The 20,734-nt window shown below is 40.1% G+C and overlaps 1 protein-coding gene across 1 annotated transcript in view; it reads left to right on the plus strand.

Moving 5' to 3' along the window:
• The window catches only part of LOC145997452 (tyrosine-protein phosphatase non-receptor type 13-like), a 460,227-nt gene that overhangs the window by 422,073 nt on the left and 17,420 nt on the right, over window positions 1-20,734 (plus strand). Inside the window, exons 12-16 of the mRNA XM_083134519.1 lie at window positions 334-540; window positions 7,581-7,804; window positions 11,934-12,025; window positions 16,627-17,073; window positions 19,840-19,963. Coding sequence (XP_082990645.1) covers window positions 334-540; window positions 7,581-7,804; window positions 11,934-12,025; window positions 16,627-17,073; window positions 19,840-19,963 — 1,094 coding nt within the window. The remainder of the gene's footprint in view (window positions 1-333; window positions 541-7,580; window positions 7,805-11,933; window positions 12,026-16,626; window positions 17,074-19,839; window positions 19,964-20,734) is intronic.

Below are 20,734 nucleotides of genomic sequence, written 5' to 3' on the forward strand. Positions count from 1 at the left end.
ATATAGTACACTCGAGTGTCAGAAATCATGGGATACCTATCTAATATCATGTGGGATCTCCTTCACCACAGCGAAGTGCAGCAACTCGACGTGGCATGAACTGTACCAGTCGGCGGAAGTCCCCTGAAGAGATGTTCAGCCATGCAGTCTCGATAGCTGCCCATAATTGTGTGGTTGTTGCAGATGCAGGATCTCATGCACTAACTTTTGTACTACAATTTGCAAATATAATACAAAATAACATATCACATGAATATATGTATTTACATGCAAATCCATTCTCATGTCATGACATTTATTTAATTCATATTTTCTTCTGCTTGTAATCTTCAGGAGCATGGTAGCTCTGATTATTTCATTCTGGAGCACTATTTACCAGAGAGAGTACTGAATCGCTACGAGGATAACATGTTGAAAGAGAAGCTGCAGACAGGACACAAGGAGAAGCGTGGTCTTGATCCTGGAAGGTCAGAAGAGTTCTTCATAAGGGAGGTGCAGAAGTTGCAGGAATACGGCTACCATTTTTTCCCTGCATCAGTGGTAAGAACAGAAAATAAATTATTGAAGAAAATTAATTCTCTTGTTTTATAAATCAGCCTCTCATTGCTGTACTTTATTTTAAAATTAAAAACTAAATTTAGGTAATATTATGATGGGTGTCTCACTGGCTATTGGCCCCAGTTTCTTCCACATAATGTGCGAAATAACTAACGCACGGAAATCAAATTATAGGTGGACTCACCTTTGGTCTGTGAGTTAGCTGACGATTACATGAGGTGTTGAAAGTGGTTGCCGTTTGCATGCAGAAAACTTACCAATCCCTTCTGCATAAAACTCGGCCGCCTGGGAATTCAACCAACCTGTCACAGCATTTTCAAGATCCTCGTCATCAGAGAAATGCTGTGCCACAAGCCACTTCTTCGTGTGAGTGAACAGATGAAAATCAGAAGGAGCCAAGTCCAGGATGTACGGGGAATGATCAAAAACATGCCATTTGAATTGGCACAAAAAGTCTTGTGTTCGCTGAGCAGTGTGAGGCGAGCGTTGTCTTGCATGAACACCACCCCAGCAGACCGCGACGTTTCTTCTGGATGTCTCTTCTCAGTTTCTGCAAAGTGTTACAATAAACTTCAGAAGTGATTGTCGTACCACGTTCCATGAATTTTTACCCAAAGAAATCTTATCACTCCGCATATCTCGCATTTGGTGGGATTTTCGATGGCAACACACATTTTGTGACGTTATAACCAGCACACGTGCGGCACTACGATGCTCTCACTAGCACAGCTGGACGCTTACTGAATCACAGATTGCGTGACGTAACAACGGTTGCGCTCTGCCCACTAATACTAGTGCCACGCCACAATGGCGGTTACTTTCCGAATGATCCTCGTATAATAAGAAAATGTTATTGCCTTCCAGAAAACTATACAAAATGCTTAAAATGACCTAAAAATTGAAGGGTGTACGGGGTGGGGTAACCCTTTATGAAGACATCCAAATGTCAACTTGCCTTCACGTAGTACACAGTGGATTGCATTTTCCAGACTAATAAGGCTCTAGCATCTGTACTCACAGCCAGGGTTAATCCTCCGTGGAGCTACTGTTGTGTTCCCTTTATGTTTGTGATTGTCCTTTCATCCATTTCAACATACCACAATTCATCCTCATCTTTGTGATTAGCGAAAAGTGGCAGAAAAATCAAAGTATAATAAAACAAGTCAATATAATTTTTCAGATTTTTAAATTTCTTACTGGTTTTACGAAAGGAGAAGAAATTTCAAAAACAGTTTTGCTGGCATTGGCCAAAGGTTCAGCCAAGCCTTAATAAATCAGTATCCACAGTGTACTTTAAGCTTAACAAAGTGTATTTACGTTTGGCGAATAGAAAACACTGTTGATAATAATTAGACGTAAGCGAGTTAATAATTTTATCCGCGAGGTTTTATTAATTTTGGTGACCTCTGCCACCATCTGCTTGGGAACTCGTTGTTTCACTGCTGGCCTGGCATCCGGTTCCTGTTGTTTCCCCGCTAGGAGTGCTATTGTAGCCAATTCATGTGCTGCTTGCGCCAGTGACGTGCACTGAGGAGTAGCTAGTCTAGCAGAGATAGATCAATCAATATCAAATCTGTAATTATTTTCAAATCACAATATTTATTGTTTTGTTGAAGCCACAGTTCATATGCAACACTTTTTTTCACGCGCTTCTCGTCCCTCGGTGTGTTCAGCGGCCTAGCTCGCTCTTTCTCCGCCTCACAGTTCCAGGTAGAAACGGGTTTTCGAAGGGAAAGAGAAGATTTCTGCCTCTACCTCCCTTGCCCCTCTACCCCCGCTCCAATGGTTGAAAGCCCGTGCTTTCAGGTCCTCCAGTCTATCTCCTATAGGACAGATAGGGGACTGGATTCCCTTCACTTCCTTTGTAAATCCTCTAAAGAACTAAGGGGAAATATTTCTGCAGTACTTCTGTTCTCTGTATTTACACTACTTTGTACACGTTGTACAATATGTATGTATAATATGGGATGTACTGTACTTTTATTATTTATGCAATTGGAACGTCTTATGTGCAGACAAAAATTTTAAGCTTTTTTTAAAAATATGGAATATATAGTGATTAAATAACAAATATTTGCTCACGCTCTCTCTTGCTCTCGTTTTAGTAGTGTTTTATTTAAATATACTAATCTCTTGGCCTCCAATAAAAAATGGATAAGCTAAACAATCATAAATACGGATGTATTTATTTGGGCAAGTGAACACGTGTTTAAATTCTTGTTGTTGGTTTGGTTTATTTTACTTCGCTTTTCTGCCAGATTTGGTTATCGCAAAAATGAGGATGAGTGATGATAATGAAATTGATGAAGCGACCTCGCAAAGAACAATTCAGGCCGGGATTCGTGACGAGCGTGCATTCTTGTTCTTATTTGTTGTAGTCTGCCTGCAGTGAATAATGAGAAAATTAGAAATGAAAAATGTATCCCAGAACTCAAAAAGCCAAATGAATATCATTGAAGAAAGTAGAAAAATGGTTTGTTTAAAGTTGTGTTTTGTTACCCATCGCTTTTTCTAGCTGTATAGATTTAATCGGAATAAGTAGGTAAGAGCTTGGAAAGTCGTGAGCAGGCACGTATCCAGGGGGGGGCTTAGGGGGCTCGAGCCCCCCCCCCCCCGAAAGTTTTAGGTTTACACTAGATAAAATGAGGTTTTTGGTTTCTTGTGGTGTGAAATAAAATAATGTGACAATAATTTAAGGAAATAAATAATTATCGAGGCAAGATGGAGAATGTTCATAACCCTGTTATTGATAAAAGCACGTATCCAAGATGGGGCACAGGGGGCTCGACCCTCTCCCCAGGAAATGTTTCAGTTTACGTTAGATAAAATTAGGTTTTTGGCTTCTTAAATAATGTGAAAATAATGTAAGGAGAGAGATAATTATCGAGGCAAGACGGAGCATGTTTTATAAACCCCTGTTATTATTAATAGCACGTAGCCAAGGTGGGGATGAGGTGGCTCGAAATTTTTAAATTTACACTAAATAAAATTAGATTTTTGGCGTCTTGAATAATGTGAAGATAATAAATTTATAAATCTGAGAGAAATAATTATCGAGACAAGACGGAGAGTGTTCTATAACCCTATTATTGTCAATAGCACGTATCCAAGGTGGGAATCAGGAGGCTTGACCCCCCCTTCAGGATTTTTTTCTGTTTACACTAGATAAAATTAGGATTTTGACTTCTTGAATAATGTAATGATAATTTGGGAGAAATAATTATCGAGACAAGATGGAGAATGTTCTATAACCCTGTTATTGTTAATAGCACGTATCCAAGCTGGGGTTGTGGTGGCTCGAGCCCCCTCCCAGGATTTTTTTTATTTTACACTAGATAAAATTAGGTTTTTGGCTTTTTGAATAATGTGATGATGATTTGGAGACAGACAAGTATCGAGGCAAGACGGAGAATGTTCTATAACCCTGTTGTTGATAATATTGCACGTACACTTTTCTTGCGCTTTCGGTTTTGTCTCAGCGCACTTGAGGACTATGTAGAGACTTGTCAGCATTTGGAAGCTGCACAACGAAGGTAGCACCACACGTAGGGCAATTCGTTGTAATTTCTAATCTCTGGAAGGCGGGAGGGGGTATGTTCTTGAATGAGAGAAGGAGTCAACTACTGGCAATATTAACGAATTGTTTTATCTGCGGAACGTTTTACAATATAATGAGGATATAAATACGCGGATTCAATTTTTCGATTGATCTGTACAAAGAATCGGTTAATGAGATTTCAGAGGTAAGTGTGACAATTCATACAGTCGATTGGTGATCAGATCAGTCAGCATCCTCTGATTGCTTTATAAGATATAGTGATTCGAAAATGAAGACATTGACGACAGCAGAACTTCCGGGCCTCAGTGTGGTGCTAGTTCGGTTCGAGGGCCGAAGAGATCAATGCCTCTCTCTCTCTCTCTCTCTCTCTCTCTCTCTCTCTCTTCTCTCAAGTGAATATTTCATCAGTACCGGATATTAAAACCGAAATAAACTGCATACATCAACTGAAAATCAAAGTTTTGAGTGATGGTTTAGTTTTGCCAGAACTAAATTTCGTATATATAGTCTGACAATTTCATGATATAAAAAAATACTTTTGTTTAAGCCTACTGGGTTCGAAACACATTCAAACACTTAACTATCATAAAGAGACAGCCGAAAATTTTATGTATGTCGAGAAGAGAAAGCAGGAAGATGTTGCATATGTAGACATTTTAGGCGGAAATTGCAGGCTCTACCAGGATTCAAATCAGGACTCTACCAACTGAGCCACCTAGTCATCCTTGACTTCAACGGATTTTTTGTTAAAATGTCTACATAGTACATGTCCTGTGTATATCAAATCTTAAGGTGTTGCCTGTATAGTGAACAAGCACAGAATATATAGGAGAGAGAAGAAAACTGAGGAGCATTATCACCGGTTGAGGATATTTTTTTCTGTGGTCAACAAGAGCTACTATTTCGCTTCGAGGTGACAATGACAGTGGCCTAATAAGGTAGATTTCACACCGTGTTGCCTGAAGATTAGGTTTGTGCAGCCTTTTGTGTCGCTACGGTGTGAAACGTTGCTGTTGATTGGCCCATTCCAATCAACATGTATCGCATGTCCCTTCGGTCTGAAACCTTCCTCAGTCTTGAAAATCCAAGTCACAAGGATGGAAAATAAGGGCCTTGTTAAGGTTAGGTGTGAAGGCAGGCAGACGACAGCACCTTAAAGGATCATATTCAAACCTGCAGGAAGAACGCATCTCCAATACGATGATATAAACTTCTGGTGTTCATTTTAAAAAATGTGTCCGAGATAAAGAGAGGCGTGCCCAGGATTTTCGGAAGGGAGAGGGGTTACGCATACTATTTTTGGTGGTCAGTCCTGATTTTGCCATTTTTCCCTGTCTTTGACGTTCCTGTTTTTTTTTTTTTTTTAAAAAAAAAGGAATACTGGGTCAAATGGGGTTATTAGCTTACCAACCCTCCCTTGGGCACGTCACTGGAGATAAATGAGTAAGCATTTGATCATACTGGGAGACGAAACATTAGATGTGTTGGGAACGGAAGGGTTTTTCACTGTGCATTAATTGTTTCGTGATCCACCTGTATTCGAGAAGACTTCCTTTGTTTCGTGCCGATATATAACAAGACAGCGGAAGCTGTCACAGGCATTTTTGAACACTTGCGAGTGCTAAGGCCTGAATCTGAACAATTTGGTGGGTTTCGGCTTTTATAAGAGCTGAAAAAATGGGAGGACAAGACACGTTAGTGGTGTTCAGGCTCGAATCAGAGAGTAATATTCGAGAGCTGTCTGCGTCCAGTTCGCAGCCCACAATTTGAATCTCGCGTTGTCGAGTGGATTGTCCATCCTGTGCATGTGTAACAGCTTCGTAAAAACACTCAAAGATACCATAGATGTTTTTATGCTTGATGAGAAGAAATGGAGAAACACACATACTGAGATGGTTCCGGCACACAATATTAATGCATGGAAACAGAGGAGTCGAGTGGTAAAAAAGGTTCCCATTTCACGTTCTGATTAAAATGACAGCCTTACAGTGGCAACGATTTAAGAGACAGTTGTTCCCCATTTTTTATTTTTTTGCCTCAACATTATGACCTCTTAATGTTAAGCCTTGGCTACCAAGAGACAGTAAACTTTCCTTGCAACGCCCTACGCAACCCCCCCCCCCTCCTCATTTTGGAACCCAATTGCCACCTCTGGTCTTAAACACACAATTGTGAGGTTCTTACTATACCCCTTAAAAAAATTGTGTTGAGCCCCCCCCCCCCCAGGAAAAGGAATTCCTGGATACGTGCCTGGTCGTGAGGGACAATCTAAAACAGATAATTCTAGGCTCCTGATTTCACAGTGCCCTGCAGATGCACTGGAAGGAAATTGTTTGTATTTTCTTCTCTCTTCCACCGCTTTACCTAATTTCTGCCATGACGATGAACGTTGATTAAATTAAACGGGTGAAGAGTGGTTGCAAAGAAACACTCATGCAAAAACCAGGCCTCGAGCCCGGATCCTTCAGTAACGAGATCGTGAGATGGGGAAATTATGGAAATCAAGCAATGCAAAATTTTTGAAAAAACGTTAATCATATATAAAGATGGTATTTCAAAAATTCAATTGAAAATTACTACTCAGGAAAATGCAGTTTGCTTTACCGATACCCACGTATCCGAATGGTTAGCACCTTCCTCACATGTTTGTTGTCGGCCAACCTCCGTGGGGGAGTGCAAGTGGTCCCGGATCTGTACCCGATGGAGGCATATAGTGATTCGGATCCCACATTAAACTATAGGTCTAGTCCCGATTAGCCTTTCTGTGTATAAAGTGGACTTAAAACGTCAAATCAACCATCAGATCAACCAACCGTGGGGGAGTGGTTACCACAGCGCGCTACAACACCAGGAGTTCCTGGTTCGAACCCCTACCTGGACATGGGTGTTCTTTGTGTTTGTCCGTTCATTAATTTTGTCGTATCATCTTCGCGATTAACCAAATCTATAAAAAAGCGAATCAAATCAAATCATTCATTGATTGATTGTTTGATTTGGTTTATTTTACTTCGCTTTCCGCCATATTTGGATTATCGCGAAGACGATATGATAAAATTGATGAAGGGCAAGGGACACAGAAAGATCAACCATTGCCAAGCCGATATTCAAACTCGGCATCTCTGGTTCAGTAGTCAAATCAAATCGTTTTTGATTTTCGAAAGTGGGTGGAAATTATGTGTACAATTTTTTGTAGTCATTCCTAACTTTGCAATTTCTCCTGTATTTACGTTCTTCTTTTAGGAATACTGGGCCCTAAAACGGGGGGGGGGGGGGGATTATGACCAGTTGCGCACGCCACTCATTGCTACCCCAAGTGTCGACGTCACCGCACGTCACTGGCTTGCGCTGGGTTGACGTTGTTGCAGTAACGAGAGCCAAATGTGATGCACCCGACCACTGTCGATGGTCAAGTCATGTCCTGCTTTCTGTCTCATTCTTACTTTTTGTTTGTCTCTTCTTCAAGGTGACGGATGATGGATTAGAAGCTGTGTTGCTGTCCATCAGTTCATATGGAATATGTTTCCATCAGAGAAATAAAGCAACAGATGTGAGAGACCTTCTGTTACACTTGCCATGGAAAATTATTCAGAAGCTTTGCTGCACGAAGAACAGTTTGTCCATTGCTGCTGTTTTTACATGTTGGATGAAGAAGCCTCATAAGTACAAGTTACGAATGAATTCAAACAAGTTAGTTTCCCCATGCTACACATTACATCTTAAATTGTATTGCTATTATTAGCAACAGTTTGCCATGATACATCACCGAGTGTGTTTAGATTGTTTCTTGTCATCCATGTGAAATCGATTGTTTAAAATTGTCAATGGCAAACTTAGAACTGAATCTTTAATTACTCCCAGTTGGCAGTAGTGTCTTATGTCCATCCTCTGGCGGTGCTGGTGTATTGCTTTTGTGGCAAGCAGAATAATGTTTGTGTGGGATGGCAAAGGTCCTGATGGTAGCACAAATTGAAATCAGTTGTAATATACTCTTTGCAGCTGTATGTATTTCATATGTTCTGTTTGTTTAAAATAGTTATGTTCTGTTTGTTTAAAGCAGTTAGATCTATCGAACTGTTGAGGACTTTCTATTAATTACAATTATTTGTGTAATTAGAAAACAGTGCACATGCATTGTACAGCAGTTTAGTGTAAGTAGTCACAGACACTTCTGGGTTGTAATGATTCAATTGAAAATCAACAGGTTTGTTACAACCCAGAAGTGTCCATACTGTACAACCAGTGGCATTGTCAGGATTTTTCAAAAGGGAGCAGTTACATATATGTCAAAAAAAAAGGGCCGATATTTTTTAAAAAAGAAGAAAATGATAGGAGAAGAAATTTATTGTGATTGATAAACAAGTACATACCTTGGCTATTTATCGATGTAGTCACCATTAACCTCCAGACATTTCTGATAGTGTGGCACAAGCTTCCGTATACCCTCTGTGTAAAAATCTGCTGCCTGAGAGTCCAGAACTGATGTCTTGAGCACATCACTGTCGTTGAAATGCTTCGATGCAAGCCACTTTTTCAGGTGAAGAATAGGAAAGAAATTGCTGGGGGCAAGATCGGGGCTGTAAGGGGGATAATTGAATAGTTCCCATCGAAATCTTTGAATTGTCTCAACAGTACGAGCAGCTGTGTGTGGGTGGGCGTTGTCATGGATCAGAAAAAATCCAGAGTGTAGCATTCCTCTCCGCCGAGAATTCCACAAAAATCAAACCCTTTTGGTCCCAAAACACGATTGCCATGATTTTGTGAACTGATGGTGTTTGTTTCAATTTCTTCGCTTTAGGAGAACCAGAGTGCTGCCATTGCATTGACTGCTGCTTCAACTCCCCAGTGGCATAGGATATCCATGTTTCATCCCCACCACTATGTGCGAAAAGAGATCATCCTCATCTTCCCCCCCCCCAGCAGGCCAAAAAATCACGTGCGGCTGTCCTTTGCTCTTTGTGAGCATCTGTCAGCACTTTTGGTACCCACCTCGCACACAGTTTGTGATACCCCAAGTTGTCAGTCACAATTCGATGCACTGTTTTCGCAGACACTTCTGGAAACTCTTTGGCGAGTTCTGATATTGTGAACCTGCGATTGGAACGCATTCCACCAGATTGTCTGTCTGAACACTAGGCCTTCCGCTACGCTCATCGTCATGGACATTTGAACGCCCTTCCCGAAACTCTGCACCATTGCCTGACCTTCCCTTCACTCATCACTTTCGGTCCATAAATGGCAGAAGATTCCCGATGGATGTCAGCTGCATCCTGTCCTTTGGCGTTCAGAAATTGTATGACAGATCACACAAACTTCACATTTGGTGGGATTTTGTATTACGGCAGCCATTTCACCTTACTGCTACTCACATGTACGCAACCCCACTCTGACGATTCTATCTCTGTTGCAAGAACAGAATACTAGGGCATGCTCCTGCGCATGATCAACTTCATCAGTGTTGCCAACCCCACATAAAAAAAATATTTGCTCCTTTTTTTTTTTTTACATGCGCCTTGTACCTTTTTTTTTAATAGCCAGTCCTCATTTTTCCAAATTTCTTGCCTTTGACGTTCTTTTTTTGTGTTAGGTTGGGGTGGGGTGGGGGGATATAACCCTCAACCTCTGTTTGGTACACTACTGAGCACAACTTAAGGATAGCATGCATTCAAAATTACATGCAACAAAAAACTCTTTATAAAGATAATTAAACAGTAAACCATATGCATTGTTTACATTTCTTCATGTTATAATTGTATTTTGATAAAAGGACGTTAAAATATCTATTGTTTGTGCAAATGGATAAATAGAGATTCAGTAGTGCACACATTTTCATTTACTATTATTTGGACATTTTCCATCTTTAGTACCAACTTAATTTTCTCGTTTCATTAGCTTATATCGTTTAGTTTATCCTTACATATCACAGAAAAATAAAAATCAGCACCATATTAATTTTAGTATTTACATAACGGAATTACAAGTAACAAGTAAAATATACAAAACAGTAATTTTGCCTGTATTATTATATGGATGCGAAACTTGGTCCCTTACATTGAAAGAGGAACATAAATTGAGAGTATTTGAAAATAAGATCCTTAGGAAAATACAGAAGGTTGTTCGCTTTATATCCGACCATTTTTGACGGGTACTCACCTTAAGAGATACAACCCCGCCACCACTAATCATGTTCTATTGGACCCCCAGCATTGTGGACTATCGCCCAGCATCGCAGTTTCCATTGCAGCAAGCTCCGGCACAGGACAGGCATGGGAATTCTGTCCCACTCCTCCCTGCAAGCTTTCCGTAGACCATCCAGGGGGCGCGGGCGGCGATGTTGAAGACGTCGTTTCAACAGTCCAAATGCGCAAATATCCATTGGACTGGCATCTGGGCTGTTCACAGGAATGTCTTCAAACGGAATGACATGAATTCCTAATTCCTCTGCCATTTCCTGATAAAAACGTAGTGATGTTCTGGCGGTATGACTCGAAGCCTTGTCCATATGGATCATCACCTGGTTCGCATCCATTCCATACAATTGTGGGATGTCTCTCCGATAGATAGGTGTCAGAATGGAGTCTTGGAAGTATCTGGCATTCACCTTCACGTTTTTGTCCACCTTACGTATCATCAACTTACCCTCATATCCGAATCCCGTCACAACCATAAAGCCACGAGGGAAACTTTCCGTGCACTGATGAACAAAGTTGCTGCACCCCTTGCCGTCAATGTCACGGTATGTAATCGCCCGAATGTGACCACTATCAGTGAGATGGACATATGATTCATCCATTGTGACAACTTTCTTCCATTTGGAACCCGCCAGGTACTTTTCATACAGTTTCCTGCAGTTCGTCTTACGTTCGGCAATGTGACGTGGTAGAAGGTGGTGTACACGGGCCTTCCCCACACACTTCAACCTGAGGCACTTGCGAATTGTTTTGTTCACAGTTGACGGTGCGATGTGAAATCTGTGGGCCATATCACGTTGAGTCGGGGGATTTTCTTAGCACGCCAATCGACGGATCCCCCTTTGCACTACGGGTGACACTTTGCTTGCAGCCCTTCTCCTGCTGGTTTTCGTGGGTGAATGTTTTGCAAGGAGAGCCTGTTGTGTGTAACGGGCCACAATAGCTTTCGCAGTACTCACCCCAAGTGTTAGCCCATTCTCCCGACACTGTTTCACAATGCGTATGTATGAAAACTTAGCATGGAAAAGGGCCATTACGTAACCCTCCCAATGCCGGTTGATTTTCGGCACCATTTGATAACATTCACTACCAACACTCACGCACCTGCAAGGTCAGGCACAACACTGCTCCCGCCAGCAGACCCATAGTTCTAGCATGATACGCCAGGTGGCAGCACCGAATCAAAAATGGTCGGATATAAAGCGAACAACCTCTGTATTTGTAACTAAAAGGGATGAGGAGACAGGTGAGTGGAGAAGGTTACATAATTTAGAACTACATAATTTATATTCATGTCCAGATATTATTAGAATGATTAAATGAAGATGACTTAGGTGGGCAGGCCATGTGGCACAAATGGGAGAGGAAAGAGGAGTTTACAGGATACTTGTTGGGAAACCTGGTGGTAAGAGACCTGTCGGAAGGCCAAGACGAAGATGGAGGGATAACGTTGAGATGGACCTAAAGGAAATCGGTAAGGATGGAAAACAGTATATAGATCTTGCTCAGAATAGAGACAGATGGAAGGCCTGTGTTGTTGCAGCCATGGACCTTTGGGTTTAAGAAGGCTAGATAGTTAGTTAGTTAGTTAGAATTACAAGTAACGGACTATTACTTTTCCCTTTCAGGAATGTCTATGTGTTTCATCTCGCCTCCACGCTTCACCAATTCTTCCTTAAATTAAGAAATCACTTTGGCGATCTACAATTTGTTTCAACGGGTTTGTAAACATTTCTTCACTTTTTTTTAAAAACTTTTAATTTGTGTATTATTACAACAAAAGTTGTTTTCAGAACACTTTTGCAGTCATATTTATCTTTATTTTGTAACATATGGTTTTGTAATTGTAATTGTTGTAATGGAAATATAAACATAAGACGTTAGCGAGTTACGAAAGTTATATCCGCGAAACTTACTTGTAAATGTTCTATTAATTTCGGTGGCCTCTGCCACCATCCACTTGGGAACACGATGCTTTACTGTTGGGTTGACATCCGGTTGCTGTTGTTTCCTTGCTTACCACTAGGGACGCTGGTGTAGCCATTTCGTCTGCTGCGCATGATGGGTTTGAGTTTTTGTAATAGCGGGAGCCAAACATGATGTGCCTGACCACTGTCGATGTTCAGGTCGTGCGGAAAGTGCATAATTGGATGCGTCTCTTTGACTTTTGTGTCAATTAGGGTGTGCGATGTATGTCTAACTGAAACTTTTTGGATCCTGTGTTTGTTAAACTTGAGGTGCCTTGTTAGTCTGGCAGTGGGTTGGGATTTTTTTGCATCCGTTAAGTGCTGTTGTATATGCTCGTTGACGGATCTGATGGATCTGCCAATGTAATGCAAGTTGCACTCACACTGGGCATCATATACACCTCGGTTGTCTAGTGGTGAAAGGAAGGATCTCTTGTGTTTGCTTAGGGCACTGGCTATTTTGTTCACTGGTTTGTGTGAGAGTTTGATGTCATACTGTTTCAGGGTCTTGTATAGGTGGTTGGATGTAGTCTGGTGGTAAGGGAAGACATGATGTACTGTGTATCCATTTTGAAGTCCTATGTCTGTAACTGTGGTAACTTCTTCATTCAAATCTTCACTTGAACAGTGTGAGAAAGATCTTCGGTAGAAGTTAAGCCATACATTAGCCTTATGTTGGGGTGGGTGGTTGGAAAGGGAGTGAATATATCGGTTCCCTGCCCTGGTTTTGTATGGACCGTGGTGGTGAATTTGTTGCCCCTCCTTTTGATGGTTAGATCTAGGAAGTTAATGATGCCTTGGTTTTCCCGTTCTGTTGTAAATTTCAACCTGGGGTGAATGTTGCTAAGTTTTTCCATAAGCAGATCTATTTCCTCTTCCTTTTTGTAAACGACAATAGTGTCGTCTGCATATCTGCCATATCAAAAGGAGGGGCAACAAATTCACCACCACAGTCTATACAAAACCAGGGGCAGAGAACCGATATATCCACTCCCTTTCCAACCACCCACCCCAACATAAGCCTGATGTATGGCTTAACTTCTACCAAAGAGCTTTCTCACACGGTTCAAGTGAAGAAGATTTGAAGGAAGAAGTTACCACAGTTACAGACATAGGACTTCAAAATGGATACACAGTACATCATACCTTCCCTTACCACCAGACTACATCAAACCACCTAGACAAGACCCTGAAACAGTATGACATCAAACTCTCACACAAACCAGTGAACAAAATAGCCAGTGTACAGTAGACAACCCAGGTGTATATGATGCCCAGTGTGAGTGCAACTTACATTACATTGGCAGATCCGTCAACGAGCGTATACAACAGCACTTAACGGATGCAAAAAAATCCCAACCCACTATCGGACTAGCAAGGCACCTCAAATTCAACAAGCACAGGATCCAAAAATTTTCAGTTAGACATGCATCACACACCCTCTTCGACACAAAAATCAAAGAGACGCATGCAATTATGCACTTTCCGCATGACCTGAACATCGACAATGGTCAGGCTCATCATGTTAGGTTCCTGCTATTACAACAGCTCAAACCAATCACACGCAGCAGACGAAATGGCTACATCAGTGCCCCTAGCAGTAGTCGAAGAAACAACAGGAACCGGAAGTCAACCAAACAGTAAAGCATCGAGTTCCCAAGTGGATGATGGCAGAGGCCACCAAAATTAATAGAACATTTACAAGTAATTTTCGCAGATATATCTTTAGTAAGTTGCTTACGTCTTATATTATCAACCGTGTTGTTTTTTCCCCTTATCGTGAAATAGAAATGTTATTTAATTGAAAAAATAATAAACATGTGATATTAGTATTGTAGCAGCTATTACACAGTTTATGATAGTGATGGGACTTGATTCAACAAATATGCCAAATAATTTCATATTAGTGTATTTTCTTATTGTGCCTCACTTTTTGACGAAGAGACACCATAGTTTCTTATAGCCAATATTATTGGAATACAAGGCATGTTCAGAAAGTAGTACCCATTTGGTAATTAAAGAAAAAATAGTAAAAGAATTTAGTTGAACAAAATATATTTGATCTGAAAGTACATATTTGAGCTATTCATCTACAGAGGCACTTATGGCATTGAGGCACTTGTACTGGGAGATAAGTTTTTGTATACCTTTGTCAGTCATACTTCTGCTGCCAGTTTATTTGCGGAAGGATATGCAGGCAGCATCCGACCTGGCTGTGTCGTTATGGATGAATTTCTGTGTAATGTGGATTAAGTCATGAAGCTTAATCAGCCATTTTCCACATGTGTCATGCTCCACAGTGCACAATATAATTACAGTCATCCCAAAATAAGTTAAGGTGAGTAAAGTGATTTGATGACAATGAAGAGGTTCGTCAAACAGTAAGCATTCCTCAATAGACTGGCTGCAGAAGCATATGATGAGGATTTACAAACACCTATCTTCCAATACGATAAAGGTCTCAATGCCATAGGTGCCTATGTAGAAAAATAGCTCAAGGTACATAGTTTCACAGTAAAATGGCTTTGTTCAATTAACTTATGTTCTTTTTTAAATTAACAAACAGGTACTACTTTCTAGACATGCCTCGTAAATCTGAATTTGGAAGTCTTCTAATTAAACAAACTTCATTTTCTAATTGAGTTTATATGATTTGGTGAGATAGTATTTTCTGTGCCTGAAATTGCATATACCGTGCGTCCATTTCGATCTGCAGCCGAGAGATCGGGAGAAACGTGGCGGGCGGCGCTGACGGAGATGCCGACATTTGAGGCCTGTAATGCCCGCTTATTTTTGTGGACATCTTGCAAAACGAGCACTAACCTGTGTTATAACACGCAAAAGTTCTTCTGTAATTCTTCCAAGTTCCACCCTTATATACACAAATAAATACGCTTTAGAAATTATATTAAGAGCCACAGATAATACTCTGTAAAACATTTTAATCATAGTTTTGACCAGTAACGTCCTGCTTAAGTTTATATCCTTGAAAGAGTTTTGTGTCGATGGGGATCGTTTGAAGGTTTCGAATGTGCAACACTGTATCAAGATTACGCTGCAGACGAACCGTTAAAAGCTAATGGTGTTCGTGAGCTTCCTTGCAATCCGAAATCTCCTAGCTCAAGTTTTTTGTTCCTTCACGACTACAGAGCTGTGAATATAGTGGCAGGCAGATGTAAACCAAGAGCGTGTTAATTTCGTACTGTGCGTAAGAGTGTTATTCTTGGTTACTTGCCGTTACTTGTTTGTGTTATTGCAGTGTGTATGTGTGTTGTGTCAGTCAGACGATTGGAATGCCAGCCGCAAGGTTCACGTTAGAACAAAGAATTTTTATGTATGACACTTACCTGAAAACAGACTCGTGTCGAGACGTGTGTAGGCAATTTGTACAGAAATAACCCTCATAGCATCGACGAACTAAAAGACAATATAAGGGCAGAACTAGGAAGAATTACGGAAGAAGAACTTTTGCGTGTCAATCAAAATTTCATCAAACGATGCCAGGAATGTGTAAATGTAGGTGGACATCACTTTGAACAACTCTTATAACACAGGTTAGTGCTAGTTTTGCAATATTTATATAAATGTCTGCATATGTCCATAAAAATATGCGGGCATTACAGGCCGCAAATGTCGGCACCTCCGTCAGCGCCGCCCGCCACGTTTCTCCCGATCTCTCGGCTGCAGATCGAAATGGATGCACGGTACTTTACAAAGCATAACAAAATTGCATTAGTGTTTGGATACTGTAGAAATTGATAAAAATTAGGGAATCGGACAGATTAATTGGTACTCTCTTGGTATCAGCTGATATACTGTAGATATATCAGTCTATTGGTAAAATTACCAATAATTTTACTGATCTGATATATCTATAAATATCTTATATTTTAGTACAATATTCTGTCATTTTGTTATAATTTTTATGGATATAAATATATAATCTACAAGCCCTAGTTTATTTAAAGTCAATATCTAAATATGCAGGTTCTTTCGCTTTGCAGTCATCTGGTAATATACCTTTATTAAGGAAGTCAGTGAACCATTGATGTTCAAATTTTATATCGAATCAGTAGAATATTGGTTATTGATATTGGCTAAAATTCCATATCGGCCCATTCCTATTGAAAATGTTATGGTGTAGATATTTGTGCAACAAATAATATCAAAATACTTGTATTTTTAACCTTGAAATTTTAGAAATGTCATGGAATTATTCTTGAATGTTTTCCTGGTCTGAGACTAACCTAGAGTAGGATTCAAAAGTATGTATTTCCTGGACATTTCTATAAATTAGGTTACTATCATATGACAGTTGATTTTTCAAGTGGTAATTTTTCTCTTTTCTTATTAGATTTTGGAATACCTGTCAAAATAGTCAAGAAGGAAATTGTGAAACTTACGTTTTCCACACACTCAGAAGATACTCGCTCTGATGTTCTGTTGAAACTTGCAACACCACCTACAACCCCAGTGAATACAAACAGAAAAATCTCTCCAATAAAAAAGAAGCGACAAAGTTGGAGTGGTAAAAAAATCGGCCTTGAGTACAATCTGGATGAAACCAGACATGAAGAAGAGGATAGCCCAGAAGATTTACAAAATAGAAAAAATGAACACCCATGGGCATCATATCCGAGACGTAACAACTTGATGGGCCATACTTCTCCTATTAAAGGCATGGACTTGAGTGAAACATCTTTCAGATGTTCCAGTACTTATTCAAAGTGTCTGGGTATTAGGATGGGCACCAGGTCTTGCTTGAGGTCTATATCGACATTGGACAGACCACATGTTGTCCGTATGTATTGTTTTTATGCATATTTTTTACTTATGTTTTTCTAGAAGTTTTATGCTCAATGATTGCTCTTGACCCTAGATGCACTAGTGCAGTAAACCTTTACCTTTGCAATTTTTCACTAAAATTTCACAGTGAATGCACAATAATGAACAATAAAAAATGTCTTTAAAATTTTAGTGAAAAATTGCAAAAAGGTACAGTGACTGCACAGTATTTATGTTAGGAATGAACAATAAACAATGTCTTTACCTTTTTACAATTGTTCACTGTAAAATTTCTACATAATAAGTAATGCATTTGTCAACGTAACGTGATGAATTATTTTACTGAGAAAAAGAAACCGTGAGTCAGCTGCGTTGGTGCAGTTTTTCAGTTGAACCACTAGAACAACTCCTAAAAATGTTGAAAGCATCGGCATTAGACAGAAACGCATGTTCTCCATATGATAAAATACATCCAAGAGGATATGTGAAGTTCTCACAAGAGTTCCAGCAGAACACACCATTTATTTTAGAATTGCACTGTGGGATTCAAGCTTGAAGCTGATACGTGAAATATTTAATCTTATCTTTGTATCACTTTGTGCCAATTTTATCTGTATAATTGCAAGATTGTGGTCGAGATAGATGGGTAGCATTGAATGAAAGATGGAATTGGAGGCAATGTATTGCACTTACGTACATAAGAAGGTTGGGAAATAAGTCATGGCAACTTTTTCTAGCTCTGTAGTAAACAAGTCAGCTCACGTCAGGAGAGCGCCACATAGTTTTGACTGTGTTCGAGAACCTATTTGCATGAGTTAAAACAGCAAATGAATGTGCTTTGGAGACAGCTGCCATAACGGGAATTGGGAAATCCACTGTTTATAATATCCGGAAGGAAGTGAAACAATCCCGAGAAAAGGATGGAACATCCCTGTTGGAAACACTGGGGCAAGAAGCATCCGAAACGAGCTCAACGATTTGCAGACTTTGATGAGTTTGCGCTAGAGGCATTACGAAGGCTCATTCACAGGGAATTTTGAGTTTTTAGGGTGGCAGTTGTGCAAAAAAAATACATGTGTAGAGAAATAAGTTATGTACCATTTACAGACCAACTACTGGCATTCTTGCATTTGTTTTTTTAAAAGACAATAAACGTGCGACGTTATTTGTGTAAAACAATACACTGGCCATTGTTGAGAATAAAGGAAGAAATTGGCAGCAGAAAGCGTTTTGCTTTACGGCCGTTATACTGCGCAGCACTTCCTTGCTTTCATCCCGCACCCTTCCCCACCTAGTCTGGCTCCACCCACAAGCTTTCCCCTCTGCGCGTTGCTACTCCAGACATTCCGGAAAAGTTGTATAGCATTACAGGAACAAAGAGGTGCATACAGTAGAAACACAAGCAAAACAACCTGCGCAGACCCGCGACTCCTGTTCACCGTACTCCCTTGAGAAGAAGGGGGGAGAGTGGACCATGCTTCCTTATGGTCCGAGCTGAACGGAAGAAGGGAAAGGGGACTTTTCGTTCAAGTTTTTTTTCCCTTGTGATTGCTCTATACCCACAGTTTCCCTGTGGCATTATCTGGCATTTCTACCCTGAAGAATGGCTACACACGAACACTGTCCAAGCCTTGGAACTGCCCTCTGTACAATAACCATTCATCACACTGCCATCTACAGTTCGGAGCTGAGAAGACTGCGAGCCTGAGGAATGCGAAACTGACCTGCCTGTTGTCGCCGTGTGCAGCCAGCTCGTCTTCCTTTCAGGGTGGCAGCGGCATAAATAAAAAAAGGCATGGTACGAAAACGCATTGCAAATGAATGGAACATATTACATAGTAACAAATGAAAGCAATACTAATAATGGAATAAAACTTCACAAATCAAAGCAATCTGCTTCCAACGTGACTAAGAAAGTAAGGGTGTGTGCGTGCTTTTTGTGTATTTCCTAGCATCTTGTTAATGCTTCTTTCCTGGACATGGATCAATTAATTTTAACTTATGCAGGGTAGTACATTTTCTCCCTCGTTTATATTTACATTTTGGTATATTTACTTTTCCGAACACCAGACTGCACCTCACACTGTAAGTCCCGATTCCATTATCAGATTCTCACCCTTTCCTACAGGGACTTCTGCATGTCTGGCAACACTGAAAAATTGAACACCAAGTCGAAGCTTCCCTCCCCACACTTCCTCCCCGTTCACCCCCGAACCTCACCCCGCGCTGGCAGTCTTCTCAGCTCCCAACTGTACTGATGTATCCACATACTACAGGTGCCATGTTCTCTGGGACATACAATCATATTGTGGTACCACTGTTTAACTTTGATAAAAAAAAAAGTATAGTTGCCATGACTTATGCCCCAGCCTTTGTGTGTGTTCAGGCCAAGGGGATCTGTGGTTGCACTCATGACTGAAGGTAGTTCCTTACCACCTGGCTACCGAGTACAGTGTTTCCAACCTAGCCAAAATTTATCTGCTTTAATTTCAACATGCAGAATCGCAAATATTCTAACATTATTCCTCATATTTTGGTTTATCTTTTGTTTTCTATTAATATGTTGGATGAATATAGTTTCTGGCTTCATGTGAAAAGCAAGAATGTAAATCTTACATCACTGTGCATCTTGTCTAGTAAAGGTACCTGTAGTAAAGTTGGCTACATTGCCATATTAGCGATTTCTGGACATATAAATATTTCAGGGTGGTCAGATAACTTTTGGAGAAGTGCACCTCTTTTCTAAACAGACGGTGATAATTAATTTTCTGAATATTTTCAGCTGAAAGCATAAAGACGACAGATGAGAAGTTCAGTCTGAACATGCACGAGACCCTGAGTCCTACTCTTGTGGACAGATTCAACAATGTTTCTTGTGAAGAGGAAAGATTTCTTACGACTGCAAGGTAAGGGCAGGTTGCTAAATGTCTGTCAAAAGGAACAATATTTTGCTTACTCATATATTGTTTTAAATTCTCACTAATATTCTTTTGAACTGGTTTTGAAAATTAAGTTCTGTTTGCAACAAAAGTTGGTACTGGCCACCTGTCAAATATGCATGGTTGCCAGTCACTGGAAATTAAACTTGGAATTTCGATTTATGCACAAATAAATTAAGAATGGGCCAAATGTGCTCGAAATGACAGTAAGATTTGAGAAATGTTTTTGGGATGATATATTAATTTAAGTATTCCCAGAGTGGTAGTGAAAATTTCTGGGATTGAAAAAATAAGGATGGAATAGACTAATTTCATAAAAGTATAGATAGAGGCCTCCCCAATGGTGTAGTGGTAATATTATTATCTTGTAATCAAAGAGTCCTTGGTTCGAAACCCAGTGGAGGCACATAGTGGTTCAGATCCTACTTTAAACTGTAGGTCCAGTCCTGATTAACTTATCTGTGGATAAAGTGGACTTAAGGCTTGGTTTGACCTTTGACTAACACCAGGACTGCTGTGATATTCCATAATCTGAATATAATCCTTCTATAACATTCACATGTTTTTCTTTTGCTGTTGTCGAGATATTCGTACTAATTTTGTGACTATGTAAGTCACTTAAACTATTAATCATATCTGTACAACAGTGAAAGCAAGCCACATGAAAATTAATGTTAATACTCTAATTGTTTTTCAGACCTTGGAATAGCATTTTTTTGAAAGGAGGGGAAAATTCGA

Source organism: Lepisma saccharinum, chromosome 13 (genome assembly GCF_977018435.1).
Source record: "Lepisma saccharinum chromosome 13, izLepSacc3.1, whole genome shotgun sequence".
Classification (NCBI taxonomy): domain Eukaryota; kingdom Metazoa; phylum Arthropoda; class Insecta; order Zygentoma; family Lepismatidae; genus Lepisma; species Lepisma saccharinum.